Here is a 24,513-nt window from a genome sequence, read left to right on the forward strand (position 1 = left end):
CGGGGTCGATCTGTGCGCAGAGCCTAGAGATGCATCCGCTTCACCTAAAGCCAGTGAAGAAGACCCCAGCTCTGGGTGGAGGCGGATAGCTTCCATACTCGCTCTCGGGCTGGAGGAGATCCGGTGCCCCTCTGCTGATAGGGGCAGTCCTAGATTGTCTCACTGGGCAAGAGCTGCAGCCTCTGCCACCGTGCCAACTCTTCCAGAAGAAGCTTAGCTCGCTCTCAAAGTGGCTCCTGAAGGTGTTTACTGGATTGTGCAGTTATCACCGATTCGTGGAACAGTTGACAAGGTAGGCTTCCATTTTACAAACGTAGGTTCAATTTCAGTGATGTGTCCAGACTCGGGCGTTTAGAGGTTAATTCTGTCCACAAATCCCCACTGCTGTTATATCGGCATAGCTGACGTGCCTCCTCTGATCCTTCCAACAAATTTCGAGCTTCCAGCTGTAGGGACCAAGATTGGCCTATTTGTCCATCCCTCCTCTCAACCTTCAAATAATTATCAGATGCAAGTATGAATGAACATATTTACACTGCGTGAAAAAATGAAGAGCCCAAGCGTCTGGGAGGAGGAAACATGGTCAACTTGATTGGATCTGGAGTCAAGCAGAAGGTGAGCTGCTGGGCACTCCTGTGAGGGATTTTCTTGATCAGCGTATTTGAAGTGCGAAGACCCATTGCACAGTGCGCTCAGGTGGCAACCCGTACAAAAGGGAAACGGAAGATGGAAACTCGGCTTTTGGCCTGTTTGCCTTGGCTTGCTGATAAGTGTCTATCCTGTTCCTGCTGCTAAGGAGTTCCTTTGATGACGTTAAAATCATCGTCTTCCAGCTGCCAATTCAGACCGAAGACCAACAGCTCTCTAGAAACCCTCCAGGTCTTCAGCACCGGATTGGGACTGCTGAGACATCCACCCTTGTGAACCACTGCTACTGTTGGTCAGCCCAGACCATACTGAGTAAACCAATCCAATAAATCCCTTCTTAATAAATATTCATCAATTCTGTTTTTCTAGAGCAGTGGTTCTCAACCTTCCTAACGCTGCGGCCCTTGAATGCAGTTCTTCACGTTGTGGTGACCCCCAACCATAAAATTCTTTTCCTTGGTACTTCATAACTGTAATTTTGCTACTGTTATGAATCATTATGTAAATATAGTCTTAGGTAACCCCTGTGAAAGGGTCATGACTCACAGGTTGAGAAACGCTGTACTAGAGTAAGCTAATACAGATTGATTTCCCCTTGTCCCCCAACCCATAATATATAAGCAAAAGACAAGTAAGGTTCTGTCTGTCTGTCTGCCATGGAGTTTCAGGGTGTGGAACTAAAGTCATCAGGGTTGGCAGCAAGTGCCTTTCTCAATGAGCCGTCTCACCAGTCTCTTCATCTTTATCCTTGAGAGTTCCTTTTCTCTCTGTGTTTGTTTAAATTTATTTTGATTGGCTGATTGAATTTGAGACAGACAAGGTCTCTCTATATAGTTCTGGCTGCCCTGGAACTCAATATGTAGACCAAGCTGGCCTTTGAACTCACAGAGATTCTCCCACCTCTGCCTCCTGAACGCTGAGATTAAAGGCTTGTGCCACCACGCCCAGATCAAAATATATTTTAATATTTTTATTATATTTGTGAGCAAGTGCATATGTAGAGGCTGGAGGACAAGTTGCAGGAGTTTTCTTCTACTATATGGATCTAGGATAGCAAACTCAGGTTGTCAGGTTTAGACATCTCTCAAGGCCCTCAAAATATGTTTGTAATTCAGACCCTTCCCCCCCTCCCCCATTTGCAGATGCTGGAATTAAGAACAATGTCTATGCTGTTTAAATATTTTACAAAGGTCACATTATCTGTTACTTTTTAAATTTCATTTGAAATTTCAGGATTTTTAAATACAGTGCAAATGAGGGGGTCTGGTTCATTTCAGCTCCTTTGCTTCCAAACCAAGGGGGAGGGACTGCTCAGCTTCCCTGCCTTCTCCTTATCTGTGATATTCAGGGTGTGAGAGTACCTGCTGCATCCAACCTTGAATGGCACATTATCCCTGTTCTCTATCTGAAGGATCTGGAATCCTTTTTGCCTGGCTGTGAGCAGCAAATCCTTGGCCTCCACAGTTTCCTGAGGCATGGTGACAGATTCCTACCATTTTTATAATCAGAATAGGAAGATTATTCAAAAATAGTCTTTGGAAATGAGCTGGCCTCGTGTATTTCTGTACTCTCCTTCTTTGTTTTAGGTAGCCTTCATGGCTGTTCCACACCACTCACAGGAGACTTCCTACCTGCTGCCTCCAAATCCTGAGGACTGGGAGGAACAAGGCATCCCGGACTTTGTCTATGGACAAAAGGATCTCGTTGGCAAGGAAGTTCAGTGGCCAAGGAATTCACCTAGTGCCGTGGACTCACTGCCACTATCCCGCTTTGACTCTGCCCTCTGCTCTGCATGGAGGCAGCGGCTGGAACTGGGCCTATTTCGATACCGCCTAGAAGATCTGCAGACCCAAATCCTCCCTGGTTCTGTGGGGTTTGTAGCACAGCTGAATATAGAGCGAGGGATACAGAGGAGGCGCCCCCAGAATATCAAAAGTGTGAGGCAAGAGTTTGACCCAGAACAGTTTAACTTCAATAAAATCCAGCCTGGAGAAGTCCTTTTCCGGATGCAAAGGAAGCCTAACGGGCCAGCTGCTCCAAGGCAAGAGGAGGTCCTTGTCGTGATCAATGTCAGCCCCCTGGAGTGGGGCCATGTGCTGCTGGTGCCAGCACCTGCTCATGGGCTTCCCCAAAGACTGCTGCCTGGAGTTCTGCGTGTGGGGCTAGAAGCTGTATTACTGAGCTTGCACCCAGGCTTCAGGGTGGGCTTTAACAGCCTGGGAGGTCTGGCCTCTGTGAACCATCTTCACCTGCATGGCTACTACCTGGCCCACCCACTGCCTGTGGAGGGAGCGCCAAGCACACCTCTCGATCCAAAAGGCTGTGTACATCTCCTGCAAGCCCTCCCAGCTCCTGGCTTTCTCTTTTACACGAGTGGACCAGGACCTGATTTGGAAGCATTAATTAGTAGAGTATGCCGAGTTACTGACTACCTGAGTGACCATGAAATTGCACATAACTTATTTGTGACCAGGGGAGCTCCACCTGGGCAGGCATCATCTACCTCAGATCTCAGTGGGATCCGAGTCATTCTGTGGGCCCGGAAGTCCAGCTTTGGAATAAAGGAAAGTGGGGCCTTTAATGTTGCCCTCTGTGAGCTGGCTGGCCACCTCCCTGTCAAAACATCTCAAGACTTCAGCAGCTTGACAGAAGCAGCTGCAGTGGCCCTCATTCAGGACTGTCTGCTGCCCCAAACTCAGGCAGATGAGATACAGGCAGCGCTGGTGGCCCTGATGGCCCAGGAAGAGCTGTGATCCTTCAGGAGTGTTTTTTGGGGAGACTGATTCAAAGCCCTTCCCCAAAGGCTGTGGTTCAGTCCATTTATGTGTTTCATGTCATGACTGCCTTCCCACCTCCCCACTTAAGGACTTCAAAGAAAGCACTGAGTGAATGTGTTCCCATGGACATTTCTGCTGCCTCTCACCTCTCTTCTTAGACAAGCCCCAGGGTAACAGATCTACCATGAAGGGCCAGATCCTACCATTTCAGAGGGAAGAATGCTTGTTGCCAAGTCTGTTAACCTGAGTTGACCCACCAGAACCGATAGGGTAAAGGTTGTCTTCTGACTTTCACATGTGTATCATGACATGTGCACATGCTTGTGCGCGCGCGCGCACACACACACACACACACACACACACACACACACACACACACGCACAGACAGGCACATGCACGCATGCGCGCACACACACACACGCACACAGACACGTGCACACAGACACGTGCACACACACACAGACATGTGCACACACACACAGACAAGCACACACACATGTGCACACACAAGTAAATGTATCTCAATTTTTAAAAAAGTAAATGTAAAAAGAACTTTTCTTGTTTTGTTTTCTTTTGTTTTTCAAGACAGGATCTCTCAGTACAGACCTGGCTGTCCTGGAACCCTGTAGACCAGATCTGCCTGCTTCTGCCTCTTGAGTGCCGGGATTAAAGGCCTATACCACCACCACCCTGCTAAGAAAAAAAAAAATTAAAAGGAGAGTATGAGAGTTTCACAGTCCTGGTTTGTCAGTGTTCTGAGACTTGTAGGTTGATCTAAGAAAGAGGATGAAATATGGCAGCAGGGAGATCCAGCCTCTGAGGACTCGCTATCAAACAGCCGCCCAAAAGCATGTATTGATTGTTACACAAAAGTTGGTCTTTTTGGGTAAAACAAATTCCTCATACCAAATCTAGTGTGTAGGTTTCCTGAAGGAAGACCTCACGGGCCTGCAGCTTCAGTCTGTATTGTGTACTGTTTACAGTTCCCAACAATGCCCATTCCAGGTGTGCCAGGACTGTCTAGTGACCAGGACTTTGCAGTCTTTGCAAAGGCTGCGAAGCTCCTTCAGAAAAACAGTTCTGTAGCTAGGAGAAAACAATCACTCTTTTCTTTCATGATTTCCTCAAGGTCAAAGTACTTCCAGCAAACAACCATTCTGATGTTTACCTTAGATTCTAGTGCTTCTGCTAGATTTCTTGCTATACCGCTTGCTATCTGGACTTTGCCTTTGGTGTGAACCATTGGCCTCTGCTTTGTTACAGATGCATCCAGCTACCTTGTCTTACCTTTGCTCTTGTCCCTTTGTGTGCAACTGACTCTTACAAGGTCTCATTGTATAGCCCTGGCTGTCCTGGAACTTACCCTGTACACCAAGCTGATCTTGAATTCAGAAATTCTGCCTGCCTCTGCCTCCTGAGTGTGAGCCACTAAGCTCTGTAGCCTAAACTATCCTCAAATCCTCAGTTTCCTGAATCTCTGGGACTCAGCTTTGCCTATGGCTGGTTCATTGGCTGTCTTTGCCCCTCCCCCCTGTATTTTTGACACTGCTTCATCCAGATGCTCAACTTCTTCTCCTCTTCTTCTTCTTCTTCTTCTTCTTCTTCTTCTTCTTCTTCTTCTTCTTCTTCTTCTTCTTCTTCTTCTTCTTCCTCCTCCTCCTCCTTCTCCTTCTCTTTCTCCTTCCTTCTCCTTCCTTCTCCTTTCTCCTTCTCCTTTTCTCCTTCTCCACCTCCTCTTCTTCCTCCTTCCTTCTCCTCCTCCTCCTCCTCCTTTTCTCCTTCTCCTTCTCCTTCTTTCTCCTTTCTCCTTCTTTCTCTCTCCTTTCTCCTCCTTTCTCCTTCCTTCTCTCTCCTTCTCCTTCTCCTCCTTCACCTCCTTCTCTTCTTCTCCTTCTCTCCTTCTTCTCTCCTCCTCCTTCTCCTTCCCCTTCTCCTTCTCTCCTTCTCTCCTTTTCCTTCTCTCCTTCTCCTCCTCTTCTTCCTCTTCTTCCTCTTCCTCCCCTCCTCCTCTTCTTCATCCTCCTCCCCTCCTTCTCCTTCTTCTTCTTCTTCATCTATCCTTTTATGTAGCCACCAATGACAGCGTTAACTAGTGAGTTCAAAACCAGTCTGGGCTAAATACCAAGACTACCTCAAAAATTGTTTTTTAAATGCTGGTCATAGACCCCAGAGATAGCTCAGGGGATATCAACACTATGTGCCATCAACACAGTGACAGGCATTTAATCCCTAGGATCCACTTAGTTCAAGGAGAACCAACTCCTGCAAATGGGTCTTTCACTTCCCACACATTTACAAATAAATGTATTAAGTTTTCTGTTTGTTTTAAGAGACAAGGTCTCACTATATAGCTCTGACTGGCCTCCAACCCACAGAGATCCACCTGCCTCTGGCTCCTACATGCTAGGATTAAAGGCGTGGGCTACCACAGCTGGCTAATATTCTTAAAGAAGTGCTGGGCCTTCTATTGTTTTCATTGAACAGACAAAGAAACAAACGGTTGTTGACTCAGCCACTTCCCTAAGTCGGGCAGCTAATGACAGAGTCAAGGCTGCAGCACAGGCAGTGAGATGTCAGACCTGGTACAGTGTATACTGGAGTCTCCTGTCAGCATTTCCCACGGTGGTAGTGCTGTCTTTTACAGTTGATGGCCCCCAGGAATCTTTCTACAGTTAAATTTCTGTGCCCCTACTTGTAGTTGAGTCAATCTGGGAAGTTTTTAAAAGTCTCATTGTGATTACACACATCCTAGCATTTGGGAGGCTAGGATGGAAGACTGCTACAAATCAAGGCCAGCTTAAGTTACAAGCCTTACCCCTGTTTTGTTTTATTAAAAAAAAAAAAAAAAAAAAAAAAAAAAAAAAAAAGGATGGAGAGATGGCTCATCAGTTAAGAGTGATGGCTGAGCCAGGCTCAGGAAGATGTCTGTGACTTGGAGGCTATCCAGAGCTACTTGAGGAGATCCTGTCTACAAAACAAGCCAAAAGGAAGCCAGGCTAGGTGGCATAATGCCTTTAATCCATTACTCAGGAGGCAGAGGCAATCAGAACTCTATGAAAGTTTGAAGCCAGCCTGGTTTACATAGTGAGTCCCAGGCCAGCCAGAGCTACGAGAAACCCCCATCTCAAAACAAAAACACCTACAAATATTAGAACCAACCTCTTTGAGATTCCAACATAGACTGAAGATCTGCAGCTCTCCAAGAATCCTCCAGGCCTCCAGGGCCAGATAGAGACATCCAGCCTTGTAGACTGTACATGTATTAAGCTGGCCTATTGAAGGCAAAATATTTTTTATTTGTTTAAAGCTTAGATGTCAGGGGTAATGTAACCTTAGGGTACATTTTTCCTGCACGTGCAATGTATACTTGTTTACTTACTTGAAATCTCTTTAAGGAATAACAAGACAGCAGATTTGTTGACTATAATAAAAATATTCTTGAATGTACAAAAAGAAAATCGCATAGACTCCTCCACCCCCACTCCAAGCTCAGGAAACATGGAGACAAAGGAGGCAGGACTAGGGATGAGGAGTTCTGTAAAATGCAGTCCTGTGGACATGACATTGCACTTGCAATCATGAATTCATACAGACTGGTTCAAAGACCTGCATAAGGCAGTTTTTGTCAACATTCCAGTGGGGAGTGGGGGAGGAGGTACACATGAGACCCTGCCTCTAGCTGAGTAGCTTGTTGGCAGTTGATAGCTGCTAGGAAAAGCAGAGTCAATTTTCTTGAATGTAACCAGTGAAAAGTTGTCCATGACCTACTAAATAACTCTACACTACTGTACATGCAAGGTACCCTAATTAAACTCAGTCATTTAAAAACAAACAACATGAGTTTAGGAGGTGGATGTGTTTGGAGGAAGGGTTCCAAAGGCAGCAGGAGAGAATAAGAAAGAATTATAAGGTGAATATGATCAAAATATATGCATGAACTTGTCAAAGAATAAAGATTCTTCTTTTAAAAAATATACTGATTTTCAGAGAGAGAGAGAGAGAGAAAGAGTGTGTGTCTGAAGAGATGGCTCAGCAATTAAGATCACTTACTACTTTTATAGAGAACCAAACTAGGATTTGGTTCCTAGTACCCACATGGAGCTAACAATTATATGTAACACAAGTTCCAGAGAATTGATAACCTCTTCTGGCCTCTGAGGGCATTGTACACATGTAGTACTCATATATAAATGCATGCAAAATACTCATATACAAAAAAATAATAAATACATCTTTAAAAGAATAAAAGAGAGGGGCTGGAGAGATGGCTCAGTGGTTAAGAGCACTAATTGCTCTTCCAAAGGTCCTGAGTTCAATTCCCAGCAAGGACATGGTGGCTCACAACTATCTGTAATGGGATCTGATGCCCTCTTTGGTTGTGTATGAAGACAGCTATAGTGTACTCATATAAATAAAATTAAATAACCGTTTTTTTAAAAAAAGAATAAAAGAGGGGCTGGAGAAATGTCTTAGTGGTTATAGGCACTGGCTGCTCTTCAAGAAGACCTGGGTTCAATTCCCAGGACCCATATAGCAGCTCACAAACATCTGTAACTCCAGTGACAGGAAATCCAACACCCTTTTCTGGCCTCCTCTAGCACCGTGCACACATGGTGGACAGATGTGCAGTCAGACACACACAGAGACACATAAAAAATGTTAAAGAATAAAACAGGCAAGAGAGATGTCTCACTGGCTAAGTACACTTGTTGCACTTGCAGAGGACCTAGGTTCAGTTCCCATGGGTTCCATGGCGGCTCACAACCATGTGTAACTCCAGTCCCAAGGGATCTGACACTGCCTCTGACTTACACAGGCACCAAGCAAGAATGTAGTCCCCATACATACATGCAGATAAAAACTTGTACACATCAAATACAAATATTTAAACATTTTGAAAGAATGAAGAACCTGTTACTGTATAGCCGGTTACGTTAGCAAATTTTCAGTACTACAGAGTAAGCAAATATTCATATCCTTGTACTGTAGGCTTAGATTTTTCAAAACTTACTTTAATTAGGGTTCTTGAATGCTTCTTCTAGTCCACCTACTAGAGGTAGGGGCAACGAAAAGTTAATAGGAAATGAGGTTCGTGGACCTGTTTAGACCAGGAAATCTCTGTTGTCAGGATATCAGCGGTCCAGTCTAAAACATCAACCATGCATCAGTAGCAGCAGTCCAGTCTAACTGGCAAACATCAAACAGGAAGCAGCAGCAGCAATCGATCCAGAAGACACTGAGAGGCTCCACAGATCAGCAGGAGTCAGCAGAAGTGTCAAGAAGACACCTGCATAGAAATTTTTGGCAAGCTGGTCTCTGTGAAGTCAAGACAAGCAAAGATGAACAACTCGGGTGCAAGGCGAACCAATGCCAGAGCCTTGTCACACTGTGGAGTGTGTTTACATTCTTTCTAATAATTACCGTACTTTCCTCTGTCTGTTTCAGTAAGACATCCTCGTACCTATCTCTGCTTCAGCAAAACATCCCATGACATAACTGAGTCCCCGAAGAAACCAGAAAATTTCACTTCAATGTACCTTCTGCAATGTTTGTCTTTTTATGAATTAAAAAAAAAGGGTCAATTCTTTTCTGGACTTTGCCACAACAAAATAATCTGAATTACACATTGGGTTGGGTTTGGTGAAGAAAGCTAGTGGAATTCAAAGTAGGGGGCAGGGATGCCAGGAAGGCGACAATGACAGCGCAATTGAATGAGGTCATTCTGTTATTTCCTTTTATGTTACAAAAGTAATTATTTATGGTTGTGGGTATCACATCAAGTTGTGGGTGGAGAGGTAAGAGGACAATTTACTGTTGTCCTGGTTTTCTTCTTCCAACCATGTGGGTTCTGGAGGTCGAACTCAAGTCCCCTGGATTGTCAGCTAGCATTTTGACCTGCTGAGCCACCTTGTTGGTCTTATTCTGTAATTCGTTAATCTAGCTGGTTCAGCTTATCAGGGTGAAACCGTGGAAGGCAAGCATTCTAATCGCTGCTGTCCCTGTCAAAGACAGGAATTTTTTCATAGCACCATTTCTAAAATGTAGAAGAAACACATGCAGCTATTTGTCCCAAACATAGACTTGTTTGGGTTGGCCATAGGATTCCAAAAAAAAAGTAAAGCAAAAAAGGGTGAACCCGCGCCAATATGGGATGACTACAAGAATACGTCTTGGCCGTTCATGGGCTCCTATATACTCAGACCTCCAGATGCACCAGGCAAACGCAGACAGCCGGGTGACCAAGATGGCTTCTGCTGGCGCCAAAGTGGGTGTGGTTCCCGGGAAACCACGCCCCCAGAACGCTACTGCAATAGGGGCCGCCTTCGTGTCCATAGCGACGGCGGCGGCGGCGGCCGTCGGCTTGCTTAAGAAGGCGCCGCCGCCGCCAGGATCTCGGAGCTAGGAGTTAACCCCGAGGGGGAGCGGGCTCCCCCTCGCGACGGCGGGGACAGACAGTCCTGTGGAACGACGAGACAGTCCCCGACGTCCAGCAACGCCCAGGAAGAGCCGCAGCGAACGAGCGGCGGCCATGAGCGACCAGCTGAGTCCAGCCCCGGGCCGCTAGGGGCAGCTCCAGCAGCCCCTGAGCTCTCCTCGAAACCTCGGGTGGGCAGTGTCTGCCGTGGGTTTCCTTTCCACTGTTGTAACCCCAAAGAGTCTTAGCTATCAGAGGCCCGACCCCAACGTGTTCACGTAGGGAAACTGAGTTCTGGCTCAGGGAAATCGCCGGGCCGATAACTTTTGATTTTCAGCTGTATTTTAAAGCAAAGACTTCTCCAGTTGGGTCAGTCACCTCTCTTTCCCTTCAGGAAACAAAACAGCCGCGGTGGTGGTTCCTGCCAATTCTATGCTGCATGCACTGCAGTGTGTTGTATGATCCAGGGTGATCCTGGATGATGGGTTCTTTTAGTTAAGGACTTTACATCTTACCAGCACCCTACGCTTCCCTACAGCCCTCTACTTGGAAACAACTTATTCTACAGTAGGGTTGGTCTGAAAGGGCAACATTTCCTTCTAGCACCATAAAAAAGCTCTGGGTGAATTCCTGCAGGGCTTCCTGGGGCTGAAAAAAGGTCTGATAAATATTTATTCCTATCCCTTTCCCCTTAGAATCTGAGAGGATGGAGCCCAATACCTGTAAGACCAGTGAATCTGAGGAAGATGATATTGAGGAAGAAGAATCTGAGGAAGAATGTGTTAGAGAGGAATCTACCACCCCTAACTCTACCCAGCAGGGACTTGGAAAGGCTGACTATAAAGAATTTGAGAATGGGGTTGCCTTATCTGTTGTAGCCAAGAAAATTCCAAAGAAAATATTAAGTGCAACAGACACAGATGATTTGGAAGTTGGGAGGAGAAAAAGAAAGCGGAAACGAAGGTACCTTTTCCCTAGATCCCTCACAGGTCTGACTCTAGAGAGTTAACCCTTGGCTTCACACCACTATTTGGTAGGGGAGCATGGTGAAATCTAAGCTTTTCACTTTAGCCTTTGGGAGAAGAGAGGAGAGCCAGATGGTGGTGCATGCCTATAATCCCATCACTAGGGAAGCTGAAGCAAAAAGCATTACTGTGTGTTCTAGACCAGCTTGGACTACAGTGTGAGACACCCTCCCCATCTAAAACCAAATAACCATAGGCTGATGAGATGGCTCAGCTGGAGAAGAGGGCTTGTTGCCCAAGATTGAGAGCCTTAAGTATGAACCCTCAATGCTCACATTAACAAAACAAAACAAGCTGGGCAGTGGTGGCGCACACCTTTAATCCCAGCACTTGGGAGGCAGAGGCAGGCGGATTTCTGAGTTCGAGGCCAGCCTGGTCTACAGAGTGAGTTCCAGGACAGCCAGGGCTACACAGAGAAACCCTGTCTCGAAAAACCGGGAAAAAAAAAAAAAAAAAAAAGACGGTTGTGGTGGCCAATGTCTTTGATCCCAGTACTCTGGAGGCAGAGGCAGGCAGATCTTTGAGTTCAAGACCAGCCTGATCTATAGAGCAAATTCCAGGACAGCCAGGACTCCACAGAAATCCTCTCAAGGAAGCAATATTAACCCTTGCTGCAACAGAAAAAAAAATCAGAGCATTTGGGTCTGCCAAGCTTGGAATTTTAGCATGTTGGTTTGGTATATAGATGCTTCTGTATTATATAAGTCTTAGATATTTCTTTACCTGGGTTCCTGGGAGCCTGGCGCCTGCGCTTCCCTCCCACTCAGCCTGATTTCTCTTCCTCCTCCATTTCAGACCCCTGGCCATCAACCTGACCAACTGCAAGTATGAGAGTGGTAAGCATGGGCTCAGTGCTTACAGTTCGTGTGCAGAGGGACTATTGTTCTTATCCCTGGGACAGTCACAATCACTCTCCCAACTGCTGGCTCCTGCCTAGGTGACCTACCACTTACACTGAGGCTCCTGGGTGTCCCCAGGCTTCTATACTGACAGCTGAGATGTGGCTGTTGGCAGTTAGTCTCAGTGGTAGGGAAAGCATCTCCACAGTCAGCTGGCCAAAAAAAAAAAAAAAAAAAAAAAAAAAAAAAAAGCAAAACAAAATCAAACAAAAACAAAACCCCAAAACTACTTAAAAATACTAGCCAAGCATTTGGGAGGCAGAGGCAGGCAGATTTCTATGAGTTTTAGGCCATCCTGACTGACACAGTGAATGACAGCCAAGGCTACATAGTGAGACTCATATAATTTAAAAAGGTGACTGCCAGGTTTGTGGAGGCGCATGCCTTTACTCCCAGCACTTGGGAAGTAGATGCAGAATCTCTGAGTTCAAGGTTAGCCTGGTCTACAGAGTGAGTTCCAGGATAGGCATGGCTACCCAGACTAAGCATGTCTGAAAAAAACAAAACAAAACTAACTAACTAACTAACTAACTAACTAACTAACTAACTAAGGTGGCTGAGGATGTAGCTCATTGGTAGAAGACTTGTCTAGCATGCAGGAATCTTTAGATTTGATTCTCAGCACCACATTAAACTGGCCCTTGTCGGCTTATGCCTGTAATCCCAGCCTTTGGGAAATCAAAAGGATGAGAAGTTCAAGGTTATCCTTGGTTACATAGACAGCCTGGATTACATGTAAAAAATAATAAATAAGCATACAAACACACTGAAGGAACATAAGGAAAAATTAAAACTGCTTTTGAGACTGGGGAGCTAGTTCATTGTATAAATGCACTTACCAGTAATGCTAACAATCCAGCTTCAGTCCTGGGGACCCACGCGGTAGAAAGAGACTCCTGCAAATTGTCCTCTGACTTCCACATGCATGATCTGGCACATACATGCTCACCCACATACACATGATTAAAACCAATAAAAATCTTTTAAAAAAAAAAAAAAGCTGCTTTGAAGGGTTGAGACTAAATCTCAATGGTAAAGGGCTTAAGGTACCTTGCAAAAGGCCCTAGCGTTGATCTCCAACCTCTCAAAAACAAAAACTACATTTTCCCTTTGACATTCAGCTTCAGCGGACTTTAGCAATTACAAGTAATATCCCCAGCTAGGTCAGGGTTTTCCTTTTTCCCCTCTTTTTCCAACTGACATCTGTACAGAGAGCCACTCAGAGTCTTAGGTGCCAGAGAGCTCCAGGCCTAGGATGGGTTGTACACTCACACAGTCTTGACCCAGAGCAGTGGAGGGTCTGCCTCTTGTTTTCTCTGCTAGCCTCATGAACTTGGAATTGCAAACTGGTAACTAAGTTGCTGAGGTGAGAACCACATGCCTTTACCATCTGCTCTCTGGTCAGGTCTATTCCTTCTTGCAGCTAGAGTTCCTGGGCTCCTGGCTGGGGCTCAGGCTGGCAGCATTGACCTCCCTGTCTCTACAGTGCGCCGGGCAGCCCAGATGTGTGGACTGAAGGAAGTGGGAGAGGATGAAGAGTGGACTGTGTATTGGACAGACTGTTCTGTCTCACTAGAACGAGTCATGGACATGAAGAGGTTTCAGGTACGAATGTCCTGGCCCATCCCCACCCTGGCACTGGAGACTGCTTCTTTCCATTGCTGCTCCTTATACAGACAGGGAGGCCACCCTCCCCCTCTCCCCAGGTCTTCTGCTCCAATAAAAATATTCTCCTCTTGGCTCTTTGAAGCTTCTGTTATCGGAAGTGTTTAGTGGGCACGCCCCTGTCATGTTATCTGTTCTCACTGGTGACATCTGACCAGCCTGCCTGCCTCATTGAGAGCAGCTGTGCCCACCTCGGGGCGAGGACTGGAAGGCTGCTTCAGAGCTAATAGTAAAAGGCGAGGGTGTAGCTCAGTGCTCAGTGGTAGAGTGCTTGCCTAGTGTACACAGGCAATTTCCCGTATCTAAAATATGGGATTAGGGGAGCTACCTATTAGGTCAACTGGGTGGTTTAGTATCTAAGCAGCTTAGTATCACATCCACCAAGAAAGTGTGGAGGAGCCAGGTTGCTGAGAAACAGTGTGGAAGAGTCAAGTGTGGTAATGAATACCAGTGATCCCGGCATTGAGATGTGGAAGGGAGGATCAGGAGGAGTTCGAGGCTGTGGTACATAAGATCCAGTTTCAAAAGAAAAAAAAAAAAAAACAACAACACTTGGGGGAGGGGGGAATCAACTTTCTGACAGAGAAGAGGGCAGGAGAGCAAGCCAGCCATCAATCACATGCGCCTCTAGGCATGGAATGTGTAGTGGTACAAGACCTTAATCCCAGCCCGCAGAAGGCACAGTGAAGAGGATGAGGTTTTTGAAGCTGTATGTCTTGGGCTATATCAAGACTCTGGCTCAACAACAAAAGACAAGAGTGTGTTATCATGTCTGGTGAAGTCATGTGCGGCTTGCTGACGAGAACACAGTCGTAAGGAATGAGTTGGTGGGTGCGTTCATCATGGGAACATCATGAGTGTACTAAAGAAATGGTTGCCATGACACCAGGTGCTCAAGTTTTCTAGGACTACCATTAGGTATGCAGTCCATCCTTACCTGAAATGTCACCCCAAGTGGGTGCACACGTGTGTGTGTGTGTGTGTGTGTGCGCGCACGCGCGCCTGCGCGCACGCAAGGGATTCCTATACATTGGTCAAACACTGTTAGGTGATTTTATATTGCTTCTTAATTAAATTTTTAACATCCCTGGGGGGCAGATAGCTGTGTGTTCAAAAGAGGACAGGAAGGCTCAGAACACAAAGTTCACATAGCTAGTGACTGAGGAAGCCAGCTGAATGCACGCAGCTGTCTCATGCTACCACCTTCCATCCCTGCAGGCCAGAGCAGCTAAGGCCTGCCAGCAGGCTTCCTGTGTGTGATCTCTGGTTGCTGTGGCGTGCATTACCTACAGTCCAATTAGTTTTCTTTCCTCTTTTGTGTCTTCAAGGAGATGCGTTTTGTGTGTGTGTGTGTGTGTGTGTGTGTGTGTGTGTGCTATCATATATCATTATTCCTCTTTTAAAAGTGTGTGTATGTGAGTGTGTTTGTGTGGTGTGTATGTGTGTGTGTGTGACTGTATATGGTGTGGGGTGTGCATGTGTGGTGTTTGGGTGCAAGTGAGTGTGTGTTTGTGTGTGGGGTATGTGTGTGTGTTTGTGTGGGATGTATGAGTGCGTGTATGAGGTATGTGTGATTGTGTGTGATATATGTGTATGAGTACGTGTGTGAGTGTGTGCGGTATATGTCTTATGAGTATGGCATATAAGTGAATATGTGTTTGTGGGGGGTGTAAGAGTGTGTGTGTATTGTGTGTGTATGAGTGAGGGTGTATGAATATGTGTATATGTGTATGTTGCTAGGAATCGAACCTAGAACCTGATGCCTCCTAGTCAAGCACTCCCACCACTGAGCCGTATCTCCAGACAGCATAATTATTCTGGTGGACTGAGAGATGTGAGGTGGCTGGAGGGCACAAGGTCCTGGCACTGAACACTTTTCCAACTGTCCTCCCTTTCTCAGCCTTGGTGTAGATGTGTTGGGGAAAGGTCATGAATGGATTTCCCTCCTGCCTATGGAAGCTTTCTGTTTCACACTTGCTGACTAGATACAGTGCCACTGTCTACTCTGACATTTTCCTTTCCTTCCCAGACTCTCTTCATGGCTTCCTGAGATGCCCAGGTCCTAGGAATTGCCATTTGCTACAGTGGGGGCTGAATAACCAACTGACTCTGTTTCAGAAAATCAACCACTTCCCTGGCATGACAGAAATCTGCCGCAAAGATCTGCTGGCTCGGAATCTCAACCGCATGCAGAAGCTCTACCCTACTGAGTACAACATCTTCCCACGCACCTGGTGCCTCCCTGCAGAGTGAGTGAGCCCAGATCCATGGACAGGATGAGGAGTCACTCTCTGTGCTCTTAATGACCCAGATGTGTTTCAGAGGGTTGGAAATGGGCTGAGAAAGATTCAGCTGGCTGGGAGTGGTGGCTCAGACTTTTAATCCCAGTACTTGGGAGGCAGAGGTAGATGGATTTCTGTAACCTGGAGACCAGTCTGGACTACAGAGCAAGTACAGGATAGCCAGGGTAACAAAGAGAGACTGTCTCAAAAAAGAAAGTTTTAGCTGCCCAAAGCAAAGTGGGTCCAAAGCTAAGTGCTCCAGGAAGAACCTGGAGGTAGATAACAAGATGGCCATGGGGGTCCCAGGACAGGCAGGATGCACAGAAACCCTTTGACCAGCCTCTCTCTGCATGTAGCTATGGGGACTTCCAGGCCTACGGTCGTCAGCGGAAAACCCGCACTTATATCTGCAAGCCAGATAGCGGCTGTCAGGGGCGTGGCATCTTTATCACCAGAACCCCCAAGGAAATCAAGCCAGGAGAGCATATGATCTGCCAGCAGTACATCACCAAGGTGAAGGCCACCTCGGAACCCCCAGGCCTTTCCCCACATTGGGATGCCAAATCCCTCATACACCAGGGCCAGAGTTCAATTATAGGCTCCTGCCCTCTCTGCTGTCTTCATTATCTTACATACAGACTATAGCCATTGTTCAGAGCTAGCCAGCCTGGGTTTGACTCAAAGCTTTCCCATTTCCTGGACATACGATCTTGGGCAGTTATCTGGCTCTGTTTCCTCACTGTTAAATGAAAGTAGTAACACGATTATTATTACGATTACTGTGAGGATTCTATGTGTTATATGTTAGAAGCACCTGTAATAATCATATATTTCATGTAATAAGCATTTCGTAAGTTCATTAGTATTCCCTCTGGGTTTGCATGCTCTTAGCCCTTCCTCATTGATGGCTTCAAGTTTGACATGCGAATCTATGTTCTGATCACTTCCTGTGACCCTCTCCGGATCTTCATGTACGAGGAAGGCCTGGCCCGTTTTGCCACTATGCCATATGTGGAACCTAGCCATAACAACCTGGTGAGGAGGCAAAGTGGCACCTTCTTCTCTTCTTTTGTCATGAGTGCTTTGGTTCTAGGCACAAACATGGTGGAAAAGTTTGTCATTGTCAGTTAAGACCACAGAAGGAAGCCAGTGAAGGCAATAGCAGGGGGAGGGGAAAGAAGACAGAGCCCCTGCTGGGTGGTGACTGAGGAAAGGTTACCCAGCACTGCCTCACTGCCAGGATCATACAGGACAGTCTCTGGTGAACAGGGCCAGGAGCTGAGCAATCTTGGGCAGAACGGTGGGTAATAAGTCACTGAGGGGCTGGAGAAGCTGCACAGAGAGGCAGTGTGAGCCAATCTAGGGCTGTTCACTTCACAGGAGGAGGTCTGCATGCACCTGACCAACTATGCCATCAATAAACATAATGAGAATTTTGTTCGAGATGATGCTGTGGGCAGTAAGAGGTACCCCCTATTCTGCTTTCCCTTGCTTCCTCTGCCCTTAATCCCACAGCCTCAGGAACCCAAGAAACCCATTTGGCTCTTAGGAAGCTGATTTCCCAGAAATCCCGCTTTTGAAGACACTAATCTTGTGTCTGAGCTCTAAGTACAGCCTCAATAACCATACCCCTAAAAACTAACCCCAGATCCCAGCTGCTAGCAGTGCTTTGAAGCCCAGGGTTCCAACAAATGGAAGTGGGGTTAAGTCAGGAAGCCTCGTGCCTGCTGGCCTGGAGACTGGCCTTCCTCTGAGCACTGGGCCTCACAGGAAGCTGTCGACACTCAATGCCTGGCTGCGAGAACACAGCCACGATCCCCGAGAGCTGTGGGGGGACATCGAGGACATCATCATCAAAACCATCATCTCAGCCCACTCTGTGCTTCGCCACAACTACCGAACCTGTTTCCCCCAATATCTGTGTGGAGGAACATGTGCCTGCTTTGAGATCCTGGGGTTTGACATCTTACTGGACCACAAGCTCAAGCCCTGGCTTCTAGAGGTAAGATTTCTCTCCTGGACTCAACAAGACCAAGTCAGAGGCCTCACCTTGGAAGGAATACACTTACCTGGTAGAATAGTGAGGTTGGGGGATATAGAAGTCTCGGGGTAGACAAGAACCAGGTGAAAACATAAGCCTTCTATCAGTTCCTGAGACAAGCATTGGTAGTCTTTGCCCTCTGCAACAGCAGTTTACACTGGGCATGGTGGCACATGCCTGTAATCTCAATATTTGAGAAGGGGAGGAAAGAGGATCATGACTCTAGGCCTCAGCTACATAGTGAATTTGAGACTAGCCTGGATTTTATGAAATCCTGTCTCAAAAACCCAAGAAAATCAAGCAAGCAAGCAAATATAGCAATCCATAGTTAGGATTCTCCAGTGCTCCCTAAGACTTGCTGACTAGGACCCTGTATCCAGTCAAATTGTCTAGTTTTTCTCTCACTAGCTTGTAGATCAGTCAAATCTCTTCTTGGTTGTTGGCTGGGACCATGGGCCAGAGCTGTTTCCCCCCAGACCCCCAGTTAGACTCTCAAGAGACCACCATCGACTCAGGTGGTCTAGGAAAGAGGCAATAAAGACTGCTCTTGGCAGGTAAACCACTCCCCAAGCTTCACCACAGACTCACGCCTGGATCGAGAGGTGAAAGACGCACTTCTCTGTGACGCTATGAACCTTGTCAACCTCCGGGGCTGTGACAAAAGGAAGGTGATTGAAGAAGAGAAACGTCGAGTCAAGGAGCGGCTTTTCCCATGCCACCAACAGCCACGAGAAGCCAGGTGTGCCTGGTATCTGATAAATGTTTGTTTACTTAAGACAGGTCTCTGGCTGGTCTGGAACTACATATGTAGACCAGGTTGGTCTCAAAGTCACAGAGATCTACCTGACTCTGCCTCATGGTTGTAGGGATTAAAGGTGTGCATCACTATGCCCGGTTTATTGATTTTTTAAGTTAATATAGTACATGTTTAGTGTGTGTGTGTGTGTGTGTGTGTGTGTTTCTGTATATGTGACATGTCAGACCTGTGGTTAGAGGGCAATGTGTAGGAGTTGGTTCTCTCCTTCCACCAATGTTGGGTCCTAGGAATGAACTCAGATCCATAGGCTTGGCAGGAAGTGCTATTACCCATTGAACCTTGCAGGTTCTGGTAGGTGTTTAGATGTGTGACTTGACTTCTTATTACTTTCCTGAAAGAAGGAGAAGGCTACAAGGCATTGATTAGCTTTTAAACATTTTTTAAAATTATTATTATTAACAATTTATGTACTTATTTTATGCATATGAAAACACTGAGACTAGCTGTATTTAGACACACCAGAAGAGGGCATTGGTTCCCATTACTGATGGTTGTGAGCCTGTATATTGGGAATTGAACTGAGGACCTCTGGAAAAGGAATCAGTGCTCTTAACCACTGAGCCATCTCTCCAGCTCCCTACTACCCCCACCCTTTTTGGCACTGCATATTATAGAGACATTTAAAAAAATACATCGAGTAGTCTTTTCGTGCCCCTTGCCAGTGAATCAGTTTTCAGCTGATCTTCATTACCACTGTAAGGCTTATACTTGCACAAGCATTTAAAAATCTAAATGTGTTTATACAAAAATATATTCTCCTGGGGTTGGAACGATGGCTTAGCAGTTAAGAGCCCTGGTTGCTCTTCCAGAGGGTCAGAGTTCAATCCCCAGCAGCCACATGGTGGCTCACAGTCATCTATAAAAAGGGATCTGATGCCCTCTTCTGGCACACAAATGTATATGCATGCAGCAGACAACTCATACATTGAATAAATAAAATAAATTAAAAATATTTTCTCCTTGTCTACTCAGATTGTTAAATAAATCACATTCTGTAGCTTTCTTTGCAAGGGACATAAAGAACTTTATGTAGTGTGATTAGCTGTTTTGTTTTTGTTTTTTGACACAGGTTCTTGCTATATACAGTTCAGGATAGAACTCCTCTGTAGCCCAGGCGGGCCTTGAACTAGTGATGTACCATAACTCCCAGCTGTTTTTTTCCCCTTACTATACTATATTATTATACTATACTATTTGTATTTATTCTTCAGAACTTCATAGATGCATACAATGTATTTTGATTATATTCACACACACACCCCGACTCCAACTCTTAATTACTCCCAGATCTTCCCTCCCAACTTCTTTTTTAAAAATTTTATTTATTCATTTATTTTATGTATAGGAGTGCCAGAAGCAGTTCTGGAGTGGTGATACAGGACTGTGATTCCACTTAGGGGGTAGAGTCAGCAGGATCATGAGCTCCAGGCCAGCTTGAGCCACTTAAATCAGCAAGAATATATGAGGTTTTTCTCTTTTACAGTCGAGGAATAATCTGTATGTCTCGCACACAATAAGCATGTGCTTTACCACTGTGCTGCACCCTGACCTTGATTTTTTTTGAGGCTGGCCTTGATCTCACTATGGAGCTAAGGCTGGATTTGAACTCTAGTTCCCTTTGCCAGTGTTAGCATTATAAGCCTGCAGTGCATCCAGTGCATCTAGTTAATCCTTTTCTTTTACACTTTCTGTAGTGTATGAATATTACACTTACAACTGGGAACAAAAAAAAAACCTGTGGTAACTAGAGTGTTTGCTTATGAATAGGTCACTCTGTACTTAGGAAGAGAATTGGAATTCTGGAAACCACACCTACACAGTGGGGTTGGCCACGAGCTTGGGTGCTTCCCTACATAGGCAGGGGCCAGGGAGACCAGGCAGCCAGAGGAGGTTCTGGAACTGAAAGCCTTAGCCAGGATTCCTGTCCCTCCTGAACTTTCCTCACAGCCCTCCTCTGACTTCCCTGAGCTTGGTTTCCATAGGCGAGAACAGATTGAGTTATCCCAGGCTGCCTTGCATGACCAGGAGCGTTATGAAGATTCCCACCTAGGGGGATACCGGCGGATCTACCCAGGGCCTGACTCAGAGAAATATGCACCCTTCTTCAAGCACAATGGCTCCCTCTTCCAGGAGACTGCTGCCTCCAAGGCCAGAGAGGAGTGTGCCAGGTACCTTGGTTGCATTTTCCTCTGTACAAGTGGGTTAGGGGCAAATCCTGAAGTCAAATTGCTCCCTAGCAGGGGAAGACGAGGCCATATAGTTGAGAAAAGAGCAAAAACTCTAAGAGGTTCTTTCTGTGTGCAGGCACATACCTGCATGCCTTCACTTGAATGTGTGATGTGTATGTATGCAATACATGTGTGCACACATATGCATGTGGAGGCCAGAGGACAACCTTGGGTATTGTTCCGTAGCTGTTCACCTTGTGTGTTTTTAAATAGGTAAAGATTACATTTACTTATTTGTGTGTGTATAGATAGCACGTGCACACGTGGGAGTCAAAAGATCTTTCAGGAGTCAGTTCTTTCCTCCCACCATGTGGGTTCCAGCAAACAAACTCAGGCAGTCAGGTTTGGCGGTAGCACTTTTACCAGCTGAGCCATCTTGGCAGTCCTACTTTGTTGTTTATTTTTATGTATTTATTTTTAAAGTTTTTTTTTTTCAATTGTCTCTCCATATATAGCTTTGGCTAGCCCGGAACTTGCTGTATAGTTGAGGCTTGCTCCAAATACAGAAATCTGCTTGTCTGTGTTTCTCAAGTACTGGTACTAAAAGTGCCCCCATGTCTGGCCCACTTTATTTTTTGAGTCTTTTATTGGCCTGAAGCTCACCAATGAGGCTAGGCTAGTTGGCCAGTGAGAAGCCAGGGACCTGCCGATTTTTGTCTCCCCAGTGCTGAGATACAAACATGTGCTACCATGCCCAGCTTTTTATATTGGGGTTCTGGGCCTTGTACTCAGCTCCTCATGCTTTCAAGGGGTGGGGGGGAGGGGGTCTTCAGTGCCTGAGCTATCAACCCAGCCCACTAACAGAGCCTTAATGATTCCTCCCTTCACCGTGTTTCCTATGCTCTAATCAGTTCCAGCAAGGCATCATGAGGTCCTTTCATTAGCCCATCCTGCTTTCCCTCATCCCACCCCCAGCCCCATTCTCCCCACACAGTCTCTCCTGTATCTGAAACTGCTGTGTCTTGTCAGGCAGCAACTGGAAGAGATTCGCCTAAAGCAGGAACAGCAGGAGAACCCAGGCACCAGGAAGCGCAAGGAAAACAAAGAGCAGAACCAGGGAGAATCAGCTGGGGAGAAAAGCCGATCCAGAGCAGCTACACGGGTCCTTGCCACCAGCCTGGCTTTCAGGAACCGGAACCGGGAGAAAGAGGTGTCAGGAGCTGTGGCTCTTACCTTCTCACATGAAACCAAATTGGGACTACTAGGGAAGGGAATCCTTGCTATCCCCTACTAGGGAAGGGAACCCTTGCTGTCCCCTCTCTCCTTGCTTGAGAGAGATGAGTGTCTAACTAGTAAATTGGATCTGACCTTTTGGAACAGAAGGTGAGAGAGTGGACAGCTAAGGGAATCTTACAGTGGGGCCTGAGGAGGGAAGGAGGTGGAGTGGGCCAGGGGTCCTGCAGCCATCCTTGCTGGTGGTATAAGACTCATCTTGGACATCCTGTATCTCTCCTGTACCTTGTAGCTGCTACCAGTACAACTGGACACGACGCAGCCTCAGGACATTGTGGAAGAGGAAGAGCTTGAGCGGATGAAGCTCCTGTTACAAAGAGAGAATCTCATCCGAAGCCTGGGCATTGTAGAGCAGCTCACTCGCATGCTGTACCCCAGCCACCGGAGCCACAGAAAGCTTCATGAGTATCGGGTGAGGGTCCCTGCGAAGTCTCTCACAAAGCAAGGGAACAAGGGCTGTGATGCCAACACGTGGTGGTGGTTACACCAAAGGAGGTTTATGTGATGGCATCTGTCACTGGAGCCTGGGAGAGGGTCTGATGGTTCCATGATGTCTGTCCCCAGGCTTCCTTGGGTTTGGTATTGCAATCCAGCCAAGGGCAGCTCCCAGCTTTCTCAATTGCAAGAGACTTGTTGTCTCTATTCCTGTTTCACAGTAACCCACAACTCATGACTGACAAATAACAAGGCCACCTTCATGCTCAGTGGCTTCTATGTACTCACCCTAGTATTGCCAATGCCCTGGCTCTAATGGGAGCTAAGTAAACAGTCTTGGGCCAACAAAACAGCTGCCGTTTTCACTATTCCCTGGGCTAGTAGCAAACCTGTTGGGCCCTCTGTTTTTGATGAACCCCAAAAGAATAACTAGTTAAACAATGGCTATGGCCTAGGAGAGATTGTTTTATTTTTTAGTTACATATTTCTTCCAACACTCTATCCAGACTCACAAGAAATATGGTAAGGGGCTGCTCTTCTCCTCTAGCCTAGATTTCACCAGGACGGGCTGAGCAGTCAAGAACTGCAACCTGTGAATTTGGTCCCATTGGTGTTCCTGAGAGGGGCTGCCTCAGAGCAGATCCCTCCTCATTTCCTGCAACCACTTCGGCCCCACGAATTGATCCCCAGGATCTTAGGGCCACTATCAAGCATGAATCCCGCAATTGCACAGCATTCCCGGTACCATCTTCAGCCCAAGAACTTCAACTGGATAGGAGATTCAGCAGCCACTGGCCCCTGTTCATTGTCAATGAAGAAATCTGGGAGGCACTATTTTTCCAGCTCTAGAGTCAGGCTCACTAGCCGTAAGTATACAAAACTAGCCTTGGTCACTTTTGACTGGTGTAAATTCCCAGTAGCAAATGTTACAGCTGGGGTGCTCCTAAGATACAAAGTGGCACTCCTGGTAGTGTAGGAATGGGGGAAGGCAGTGGACCCCTTTATTTACTTGCTTCTATCTAGTGACCCTGGTGATAGAGAAGACAGTCAGTCCCAGCCCTCAACAAAGGTTAACAGGGAAATGGACATGTAAACAGACTAATTAAAATACAGTGTAGTAAAGATTGCTGGAGGGAAGCATGGGATGTCATTCTCCTGTGTAACTGAGCCACAGATGGGAAAGAGGTGAGAACATCTCTTCTGTGAGTACTACAACTTAGTGGGGAATCCATGTTTCTACTGCAGAAGGCCAAGCCAGCAGAAGGCTAGAAGCCATAAACAGAGCCCTGTCAGGATCAGTGCCACCCACTTTAACCCCAAAGCAGGGCTATCTTCTGCAGCCCGAAAGACAGGAAAATGGCTCATGGACTGAATGCTGCACCTTGCCCTCCATGGTAAAATCTGAACACAGAGGAACCAAGGCTGGGGATCTCACCCTATGCCCTGCCTCTGCACCAGTACTGCAGCATTCCAGCCCACTCCTCAACATCATCCAACACAGGTAAAAGAAGGAAAGCCCAGCAATCAACCAAAAGAGTAAATGGTCTTCAATCTTTGCTAATTGAAAGACTGCCAACAAGTTCCAGTTTGAAAAGCTCTGGCCAGGACCTTTGTTTGCAAAAGGCAAAACACGGAGATACAAGAATTCTTCAACATTCTAAGATTCTTTGGGGATCGGTAAAGACTAAAAGATGAAGAGCTAAGGCCAGCTTGTATGCATCTCTGCTCATCAAGTCTTAGGCTGAGTTTATCCCTAAGCGATGGGTCTGAACCCTGGGTGTGGCTTGGGGCTGGAGGTCACTGGGCAACAAGGAGTTCCTTTCTCCGAGGAGTCAAAAGCCCAAGGTACGGTGTAGTCGCCATCAGAAGATTGCTGAGGGTTTGCCCTTCCTGCCACAGTGGCAGAATCAGGCAGGCCTGGGCAGCCTGTGCCAGAGGGGCAGCTCTGGGCAACTGAACCCGTCTTTTTATTAAAGTTTATGTCGTTTTCCAGGCGCGTGCTGTACCTCCTTTCGATCCTCCCGTCCTTGGCAAGCTCTTCTCATAG

General features: G+C 46.5%; 2 protein-coding genes across 6 annotated transcripts; both read left to right on the plus strand.

The window, feature by feature from the left end:
- The first annotated feature begins 153 nt into the window (after positions 1–153).
- On the plus strand, positions 154–3,978 carry Gdpgp1 (GDP-D-glucose phosphorylase 1). Of its 2 annotated transcripts, none has more exons than XM_034524428.2 (2): positions 154–292; positions 2,235–3,978. In XM_034524428.2, exon 2 carries the CDS (start codon positions 2,244–2,246, stop codon positions 3,399–3,401), a length of 1,158 nt encoding a protein of 385 aa, XP_034380319.1. In that variant the 5' UTR covers positions 154–292; positions 2,235–2,243; the 3' UTR covers positions 3,402–3,978. The 2 variants fall into 2 exon arrangements, with proteins under 2 accessions (XP_034380319.1, XP_076792591.1); XM_076936476.1 differs by lacking the exon at positions 154–292 and adding an exon at positions 437–615 and having other exon boundaries at positions 2,235–3,552.
- On the plus strand, positions 155–24,462 carry Ttll13 (tubulin tyrosine ligase like 13). Of its 4 annotated transcripts, none has more exons than XM_034524440.2 (15): positions 9,746–10,032; positions 10,537–10,804; positions 11,662–11,702; positions 13,252–13,370; positions 15,549–15,679; positions 16,069–16,225; positions 16,604–16,747; positions 17,093–17,178; positions 17,483–17,714; positions 18,308–18,492; positions 20,553–20,738; positions 21,768–21,948; positions 22,264–22,443; positions 23,014–23,332; positions 23,712–24,462. In XM_034524440.2, the coding sequence occupies exons 2-15, from the start codon at positions 10,548–10,550 to the stop codon at positions 23,969–23,971; spliced, it is 2,478 nt and encodes an 825-aa protein (XP_034380331.1). In that variant the 5' UTR covers positions 9,746–10,032; positions 10,537–10,547; the 3' UTR covers positions 23,972–24,462. The 4 variants fall into 4 exon arrangements, with proteins under 4 accessions (XP_076792578.1, XP_034380331.1, XP_076792571.1 ...); XM_076936456.1 differs by having other exon boundaries at positions 23,200–23,332; positions 23,712–24,456; XM_076936451.1 differs by having other exon boundaries at positions 9,760–10,048.
- The last annotated feature ends 51 nt before the right edge of the window (positions 24,463–24,513 follow it).

The sequence above is a fragment of the Arvicanthis niloticus genome, chromosome 1 (genome assembly GCF_011762505.2).
Source record: "Arvicanthis niloticus isolate mArvNil1 chromosome 1, mArvNil1.pat.X, whole genome shotgun sequence".
Taxonomy (NCBI): domain Eukaryota; kingdom Metazoa; phylum Chordata; class Mammalia; order Rodentia; family Muridae; genus Arvicanthis; species Arvicanthis niloticus.